Source organism: Etheostoma cragini, chromosome 5, assembly GCF_013103735.1.
Source record: "Etheostoma cragini isolate CJK2018 chromosome 5, CSU_Ecrag_1.0, whole genome shotgun sequence".
Classification (NCBI taxonomy): domain Eukaryota; kingdom Metazoa; phylum Chordata; class Actinopteri; order Perciformes; family Percidae; genus Etheostoma; species Etheostoma cragini.
In genome coordinates, this window is record NC_048411.1 from 19796305 (window position 1) to 19806189 (window position 9885).

A 9885-nucleotide genomic window follows, 5' to 3' on the forward strand; every position below is an offset into this window, starting at 1 on the left:
CATCAGTTGGCTTTCACATGGAGGGCCATATGGTGAGATTTGGGGAGTGAAGTAAACTTCAGTTAAGGTTACAGTACTTTGTTGTAAATTTAGCAGTACCTGTGTCTACCTGTCCTGCCTGGTAGACTGAAAGATAAAAGTCTGTAAAGAGAGAAAAGAATGGAAAGAACTAGACAGGGTCAGGAAAAAGAGGAATGAGGAATGTTAAAGCAGATTCAAGTAATTACAGTTTATCTCCACAGTAGAGAATGATAGGACCTATCATAGACCACATATTTTAAAATACCAGAAGTGATCTAAAGCTTTGCCCACAATTTTTCTTTATAGCAAAAAATAAATTAAGGTATTAATTGAGAAAGTTTTTGGGAAGAAAAACCCTATTGCCCCTTCATCAGTGTTTAGCCAATCTGGGAGGAGAACAGCTCGTTCCTTGCTCCCCAGACACTGACCTATAAATGGACAATGTCACTCTGAACTAGCATCAGTTGGAAAAACACACTGCAGTCTAGGGTAGGTCCAAGTGGAAAGGACAGAGCAGCTCTGATGATTGTAAAACAGTAAAAGACTGCTTGCAGAACATCAATCAAAAAGAAGATTCTGTCTCATTAAAGCACACAATGCAGGTCAGATTATTAGAGAAAGTGTACTTTTTTACCACTTAAATATAAATGATGAACACATAATTGCTGTCAGTCAGTTAAAACCCTGGCAATGTAACCCTTCACTTCCTCGTGTAAGTAACAATATACAGCAAATTTGTACGAACTTCGCGTTAGCGTTTCTCATTGCAATCGTAGAAAAAGAAAACACATTGGCTCAATGTTAAGACGTCATTGTTGTAATTCATTTAAAAACAAGGCCAAATTCTTAGTGCGGTTAAGATTTAGGACTATTAGAGGCCAAAATCCAAATTATGCAAAAAAAAAAGTGATTTCATGAAATTATCTCTGTCTGTCTGATTAAAACTTTCTGATAAGTAAATTAATGTTTATCTGCTAGCAAGAGGCTGTAGGGAGAGCAGAGCAATGTCCTTGCATAGAGCAAATATCTACGCATGGACACTGGCTTATAGATGTAAAAAAAACACATTTACTCCAACAATAAATAACAATTCACCTCCTCCTCTAAAATAATTGGACTGTAAACAACCAGTAAACAGTCTACAACCAGCCTGTTTTCATGAATATATGTCAAATCTACACGACATATAAATCACATGAGTGAGTGAGAGATTCAATGGGCACGGATTCTGGAGATGCACTGGGGGGAAAAAAATGGTATAGTTAAGTCTCCATAATAATAACAATAGTGATGACTATGATGCTGTATTTCATACTGAGGGATAAGGGAAAGGATATGTTGAGTGTTGACCTGTGCTGAGAGCAGTGCAGCAGCGAGAGGAGAGGGCAAACACAAAAGCACAAACACTCAAGAGTAGGTGGAGAGCATCCATATGGTCACTTGAGAAAAGCATGCAGGGTGCAGCATACACACATGCCTGCATACTGTATATGATACTGCAGAGAGTATTGGAAGTAGGGTCAAGTCATACATACAGTGGACGGGCAGGGTCAGGCTTACCTCAGACTTCTCCATCTTGTTCTGGGCATCCACCTGTGTGATGATTTCATTCATGTTGGTCTCCAGGACCATCCCACCCATCACCATCTCTGCCAGTATGTTGTGGACCTGAGAGAAGTAAGATGTGAATTATGCTTTAGTATCATTACACAAATATATTTTACAAGGATTGAGTTTGCATGTGCTTTAAACCCCCTTATTTAGCATTTAGAAGCACTTAACAAACATGTAATAATAACAACACACTGTAATGGAAGTACAAGCAGATATAAGGACATTTGTATGTGTTTAATAATAGAAAGTATTCATCAATTATAACGTCTCCTGTGAAGATACACTGAATGCTATTACAATTGTGTTTTACAATATATTGTCATTCATTATCTGTTTATAAACCAGCCTCCACCTGAGTCCCGCCCACAGGATGAGTTGACAGATACATTACAAACACATACAGTATATCTGCTTACACTGTAATCTGGTATGAACCATTGGTTAATAAACTGCTTATTAATTTTCCTGGACAACATTCACATTGGAGGTGGGGTACTCCGAAAAGACCTGGGCCAACCCTGTTGCAAAACCATAACAGCTGAAATCAAAATCGCAATAAGGCTGCAACTAATGATTATTTTCATTATCAATCAATCTGCAGATTATTTTCTCAATTAATTGAGATTTTCTTTCTATTTCTATAAAATATCAGAAATAGTAAAAATGGTTTAGGAGAACATTACAAGATCATTGTGTGGTATATTTCAATTACTTATTTTGACCATACAGCACCCTAAAACCCAAAGATCTTGACTTCACATAAGATCACAGAAGACGATTGTTTGGCATTTCTGCTTGAAAAATTACTTAAACGATGAATCAATTGACAAAATAGTTGCTGGTTAACTAATTTATTAAACCAATTAATGGACTTATCATGTCAGCCCCAGATTTCGGTATACAAGTTGCTTTTAACATGTAATACAGTATGTGTAATCAATATCTGGGAAAGTCATTGAAAATCTGTTACAGCACAAGACACAATGATGAGTGTTGAGACAATAACCACTCGGGCTGAATAGTACAACTACTTTCTGCTTTCTAGGACTAAACATTCAAGCAGTTTCATGAATATGTAAAATCACAAAGAACAATCCAGATTAAATGTACTTCTTACCTTGTCTACATGGAAAATTAAGTCAAGCTCACAGACATTCTCAAAGCATTTGTCCAGCGTTTCCACAAATACCTAAAAGCAGAAGAAATGTAATGTTTAAAAAAAAAAAAAACTCGCCATCTATTGTACCTCAAAAAACAAACACAGAAGACACGTGGTAACAGATACAATATGGTTTCCCACGCGTTTACCTGGATTAAGTCTAAAATTCCTAGTTCACTCTCTGAGGAGTCCACACAAAACACAAAGTACAGTGTGGCGTAGTGTCGGTAGATCAGCTTGTAGTCTGATCCTCCAATCAACCTGAAACACACAGGATAAGGAAACATCACACCAATACCTGCCCTGAGTGAATACATTACATGCTTAAACATAAAATACAATGACCGTTATCTAATCGCTCAGCACATTTACAAAGATCTTTGACCGTTTCATTCCATGCTGTAAACATGTTATGAAACCAGAGGAACATCGGGACAGAAACAGGATGTTTTTACTCATAAATCAATATGCGTAAAGATAGGACATGCTAACATGAGAAGATATGAAAGTTAATGATTTTCGGTCTGTTAATGGGTTTGACCTCAGTAGTTAAAATGGCTTAAGACAGGAAATGTTGTAACCCCCCCTCATCCTGACATGTTGGTTGATGTGATAACATTCAGTAATTGTCTGACGCTCATTGAACACTATAATACAATGTTGGTTTCAACCATGTTGCTTTGGTGTCACACGATGTCAGGCAACAGAGAGGGAGGGAGGCCAGATTTACAAGTTAAAACGACAACTACTTTGTTCCTCATTCATGAATGAGAGATGAACTTCAAACAAACATTGTTACAACTGATTGTCATTCATAAAGCCATCTGAGCTTTCCTCTGGGGAAATGAATTGTTGTGCTGCTGCGTCAGAGAAAATAATTTTACTTTTCTTTTTCACTTACTCTCCCATTTAGACACAGTCACTTGCTTATGCACTAGCAGACCGTTCTAATGCACTAGCAGACCGTGCTAATGCACTAGCAGACCGTGCTAATGCACTTTCACAACTTACATTCCACCTTCTAGGAAATTACAGACGTTCTCATCTCTTTTCGAGACCAAGTGGAAGGTTTCCCTGATGATCTGTTGCTCTATGTCTTCATTCTGCAGGATGGATAAGGAAACAGAGGTTGTTAAACAAATAGTAGATGGTAAATAATGTGTTTTTTGTGCCCCTAATTGCTTCCAGTGAACTGTTTCATTACTCCTATCCAGAAGACTGCGTTAGCGGGTAAATAAATGGCTGCCCTCACCTCTCTTTTTCTAAAATATGTATTAGTTCTAAGTGAAAAAACATGATTGAAATACTTATTATTATCTTTGTCATATCTAAACATAACCTAGTGCCCACAGGCTACACAGGAAATGATGTCATTGTACAAGCTGAACCAAGCCAGGCACATCTTATTGTTTGCTAATGGATGAGATTCTGTTTAAATACCTCAAATATCCTCGGGCATGTTTTGCAAGCACTAAAAGGTTTGATTTATGGACTCACATTTGAAGATTCCCTGAATTATTAGGGGATCCCAAAGTCCCATGCCACAAAAGAATCAAAATAATCAAAATATCAGACTTTTTTGTTAGGTTGTTTTGGGTATTTTACATAATTTAGTTGATGAAAATGCCAATGAAAATGCCCACTCAAGGTCCAGGAGAAAGCATCCAAAAATGTATGATTAGATGTAGGGCTGGGCATTATATTGTTTTCCATTCACCAGTATTTGAGGCTAGATAACGACCTTAATTTTGGATATTGTAATACCTCAATATGATAAAAGTGTCTTTTCCTGGTTTTACAAGGCTGCATTATATTTTATATATATATTATTATATCTATTATCATCTATTATTTGCCTTTATCTGCTTAGTCATTATATCCACATTACTGAGGATTATTTATCACAAATCTCCTTTTTGAAATATTCTGTGAAAGCACCAATTATCAGCCCTCAAATATCGCCGCAAGATCGACATTGATGTATTTGGTCATAAGGATTGTGATGTTTGATTTTACTCCATATCGCCCAGCTCCAGTCTGACGTTTTTAATCTAACCTTAAAATCCTCAATCAAAAGTCAACAGTGGTTAAAACCTTGTTGTGTGCCTCTCTAATACTGAGCTCGCCTCACCAAAGGGTGCTTATGTCCTCTTGGGGTGCATAAGGTCAGTGAGCACAAGGAGAGAAGAGGCTCTCCAGAATGCAGCTGACTGGAAGGCTGCATCGGTCATGTGGCTTATAGCATGACTTGTAGCGGGGGTTACAGTACTCACAGTTAAAGGGTACATCTGTAAGACTGGGAAGTTCTAAGCTGCATCTTTTACAATTATAATCAAGATGTTTCTGGTGTTAAGAGGCTACATTATTTGGTTTTAATGGTCGGTGCTCCCATTTGGCCTTCTGAACCAGCAACTTTCCTCTGAATTTAAAGTAAGTTTAAACTGCCAGTAACACCCGTCATCCCTGATTTCATTGTGGAAGAGTTCATTCAAAGGCATACAGTAGGGCTGCATGATATGACCTAAAATCTAAAATCACGATTAATTGACAATAAATGAAAGATAATTAATCACGTTGTTCTAAATAAGCTTTTCTGAAGCCAAAATATTTCCAGACGACGTACTAGCATGACTAGCATGCAGTACAGCTGGCCTAAGGGTTAAGATGCGTACTATATAAATGCTACATCGCCTCTTTGTTACATGTTAAACCCCTCTTTCTCGCAGCAATGTTTCCTGTCTGTATCTTGACTGTAATCTCTCCAAAAAGGCCAGAAAATTGTTCTTATAAATACTTTAAAACACACTAAAGACGTTGTAAGGACATTGGGACATGGTGTTTTGATTTGTTCACTCATACAATGTCCTCCACTTAAATTGTGTATAGGGTGAATTGAGATCGCGATTTTATAACAATCATGCAGGACTAAATCAAAATACCAAAAAAATGGATCATTTGAGAATAGTTTACATTAGATTATTGTATTATAGGCTAAGTAATGCATTAATGTGTACAACACTTTAACGTTGCAGCTGGTAAAGGTAGGAATAATTTCAATTCATTTATCTACTGCTGGGTAGCTTGTAATATAGCTTTTACATTATGTTCATTTTTTTGTCGATTATATTTTGTCTCAAAAAACGGATATACTCAAGTAGTATAAGCAACTCAATAACGTACTAAAATACAGTACTCTGTGCATGAAAAAATGACTATGATTAACTGCTAATCAAAATAGTTCCCGATGAATGAAGTTGCTGGCTCTAAGTCAACTTGCTATTGTAGCACCAATATGGCATGCAGCCAACCTTGACATTAAAATCCAATTAGGAGAAGCCAACACAGTATGGCTAACCAAGCATATTACATAACCTGTTAGTTGCTATACCTGCATGGAGCTTATTTGTTGAGTTCCCTGACAGAGCAGTAGGCAAGGACAGTAAAGCCAGCTGCACCAGTGAAAGTAAAGAAGGGAGCACGAGACACTCACAAGGACATTGTTAAAGAAGGCATGTGACACAAACAGCTGGATTTAACCCTTGTGTTGTCTTCACGTTTAGGACCCTCTCGTATCCCCCAGGTCAAGCTGACTCCTGACTTCTATAGTGTTTTAAAAACAATTCTGAAATAAAATCTTACTTTAAAATCTATTACCAAATATTGTCTTTATCTCAATTTCAAACTATTGAGATAACATTTATGTTTAGGTAGTTCAATCAGTCTCTACTAGAACGCAATTAAAAATGGAAGTGGGATTCTTTCTTTTTTTGTCATAAGGTTATAATTCATGCTACAAATCCACTATGTGATCATTCTTATCTTGGAAAAAAAAAAATACTAATAATATTTATCTCTTTTGTTCCCCCACCCTTGATGTGCAGGTGCGATTCATATAGTGCTAGAAAATAGTTTCATGTATCAAATGTGTGTGTGTGTGTTTGTGTGTGTTTGTGTGTGTGAAAAGTAGGGGAAAAAGAGAGCAAACAGTTCATCAGTGCTCAGATTATAAAAATACAACAGTGTGTGTGTGTGGGTGTGTGTGTGTGTGTGGGTGTGTGTGTGTGTGTGTGTGTGTGTGTGTGTGTGTGTGCGTGTGTGTGTGTGTGTTTGTGCTTGCACATGTGTGTGTTTGTGCTTGCACATGTGTGTGTCCTTGCACATGTGCGTGTCCGTGTGTATGTGTCTGTGGGCATGTTTCTGTGTGTCTCTGTGTGTATGAGGGTCAAACTGACCACATGACGGATGTAAATGTGTGAGGTATAGTAGCATGTTTGCTTCATTTTTTTTTGGTTTATACATGCTTATCACAGAAAAGGAGGTGAGGCCATTGATTTTCAGGTAGAAAAATGTAAAACTTTAAAACGGGTCAGTTTGACCCGAATACTGTACATGGGTTAGCATGACAAGTGGGCACAATCCTGTTCATACAGGCTCAGCCTGAATCCGATAGCCTCGCTTCGGCTTGCACACGTTTAATTATTCATATTCTTAACAGGACAGTGGTTTAGACTGACATCTTCTACCGTCACACCAGGGTCAGTTTGAAACAACAGCACATCACGGGACGGTTGTAAAGTCCACACACCTTCCCATTCAAACAGTTGGCAACAACATGAATGCATATTTAAGCTATAGCTACGTCTGCCTTGGCTTGCATTATTAAAACAAACAAAGTATCTCAACAGCCATTGCTTGAGGTTTATAATTCACTGTTTTCAGCTTAGCCTATCCTAACCTTTATGAACAATTACACATGTAAATACACGACATGTTACTCACATAATGCTCGTAGAATTTAGAAAGCCTTGGTTTCCCATGGTTGTTGAATATTAAAATGGCTTTTATCATGACTGTAGCTGAGCGGAGGGAGGCGGGGGAACAGAAAGGGGTCAGTCTCTGAAAGACTGTTGTCTGTCAACTCCAGTGAACCCAGATCCGAGTGGGATTCAGGAGCTAAATCCCGTTTCGATTTAAGGTTAATACGGGATAGCTTGGAGCTACACGCTACTCTTCCATCGTCTCTTTACGGAAATATTCCACGTCAAAGGATCTATTGAGCAGTCATTGCTCTCCTCCTCCTCCTCCTCCTTCTTCTCCTGCTACAGCAGCCGCGAAGGTTCAAACCTCAGCCGTGCGAACCGTCTGCACAGGGAACACGTGATTATTTTATTTCTCGATTGATGTAAGACATTCAATACAGAGGCGTAAAACCGAAAAATAATTTATTGCAAATATGTCAAGCCTTGTCTCAATTTTTGGTGTTTTCAAAAAGATTCAGTGTTTTGTTTATTTCTACATTGATTTATTTAAATTATTTAATTTTAAATGGAAACCTGTTTTGACCCCTACATTTTAAACCTATTTGGTTCATGAATAACCAAATAAGTTCACAATAAACACATAGTAACTAGAATTTTACTTAATAACACATTAAAAAATGATAAGTGAAGTGTGCACTTTTGTCACACAGATGGTTTAGAGATGCATAAATGTTCACAAGTTAAGTAAAGTCTAAAGTTATGTATACGGTATTTCCCCAAGAAGAAAAAAATATTATAGCCAGTCGATAACTGTTCTGTTGCTGGGATGAACGGATACAAATAAAACCATGCAGTCCAAAAAGTGAACTACTTTACTAAAAACTTAAAAAAGAAACACCTGTGTCCAAATTGTGGGGTGTAATATTGTTTCTATTTCAGCTATACAAACCCATGGGGATTCTGGATCTTGCAGACATGAAACGTGACGTTTTCAGAGCAGTATGAGACTTGATAATGTACTTGTATTGCACTAAATGACTCATGTAGAGTTTATTTAAGTAAATTACAAACCCTTGCTCATTTTCAGATAAACAGAGGTCAACACACATAAAGCTGCATTCTTTTTTTAGATCTAAAAAACCATTAAACTAGTTTAAATCTCATTTCCTATTAGACCAATTATTATGTACTGCTGTCCCAAAAGAGTGTCTCATATCACTGGTAGGGCCTTCCAGATGGGTAAAGTCGGATTAGGTTTTGGCCACAAGGTGGAGCAACAGTACATCTGGAATTGATGATGTGGCAGCTCAGTAGAACATTTGCCACATCTGATTTAAAGAGCAGTCTCCCCATTTTGTCTGTACATATGAAGCCCTGATTAGCTTCCTCAGCCAAAGAAGTTTTAACCTCTGACAGACTGACACATGTTGAGATTTGCTGCTGGAACATCCCAGCCCAACCGTGGTCCTTACCCTTCTCTGGTAACCAGTAATATGTAGACAATTTAAACTTATGCATTTCTTGAAAATGTGAGAAGTGTGCTGTTCTACTCAAGCATCGTCCTATAATTTCTCCAACATTCTAGGCAAAGTGTCCTTCAGCAAGACGCTGTACATAAAGTTCCCACTGAGCACTCTGACATTTGCAGTGGGATTTGATATGTTGCTTTTTTGAGCAACCACTGCTCAACGGCATGCAACAAAGACTTTGTACATTTATCTGAACCATATATGACCCGCAATAACTGAAACTACTACATGAGTTTCTACTACCATGTTGTCCTTCTTCCTAGTGAGTCTCCTCCAATTTAAATGGGTGGATAACCTCAAAGTGTTTATGAATGGTATATAATCAGGAAGGAGTGCTTATTCAGAATGATTTATGGTTTACTGATGTTGCGAAAGCTAGACTGGCATAGGACATGTCCACTATCTATCCTTGTATCAGTCTGTCTAACCCTGTTGGATTTTGTCTATCTAAAAAACAAAAAGTATTTTCCTTAAAAATGCTCACATACAGATGCACACATGTACAGGCAGCTGGCAAGTCAAAGCCTTTACTCAATGTGTCTCCTGAGCTGAAACTTTACATTTAAGATGGAACAGGTTCCCTGTTGGAGTCATTTACCAACAGCAGATGTAGCTGCTCTACAACAAGGACTTTTAAGTCTGTAACTGACATTTAACTTATAAGGCGCTTTTTATTTTCTAACATGGGAATTATTTTTCATTTAATTAAATATGATCCCATCAAAACACAGGCTATATTAGTCCAACAGTGGTTCACAGACACCCACAAACTCTATACTTGTCTTATTGATCTCAGTGGTTC

The 9885-nt window shown here is 37.7% G+C and overlaps 1 protein-coding gene across 2 annotated transcripts in view; it reads right to left on the reverse strand.

The window, feature by feature from the left end:
- The window catches only part of LOC117944711 (AP-3 complex subunit sigma-1), an 11284-nt gene extending 3392 nt beyond the window's left edge, over positions 1-7892 (reverse strand). The window contains exons 1-6 of one of the 2 annotated variants that reach the window (XM_034871780.1): positions 7574-7892; positions 3806-3897; positions 2944-3055; positions 2753-2824; positions 1582-1689; positions 100-141 (exon numbers count right to left, since the gene is read on the reverse strand). In XM_034871780.1, the coding sequence (XP_034727671.1) occupies positions 106-141; positions 1582-1689; positions 2753-2824; positions 2944-3055; positions 3806-3897; positions 7574-7642 (489 nt within the window). In that variant the 5' untranslated portion in view covers positions 7643-7892 and the 3' untranslated portion in view covers positions 100-105. The remainder of the gene's footprint in view (positions 1-99; positions 142-1581; positions 1690-2752; positions 2825-2943; positions 3056-3805; positions 3898-7573) is intronic. The other variant, XM_034871779.1, reaches the window with a different exon arrangement.
- Between the last annotated feature and the right edge of the window lie 1993 nt (positions 7893-9885).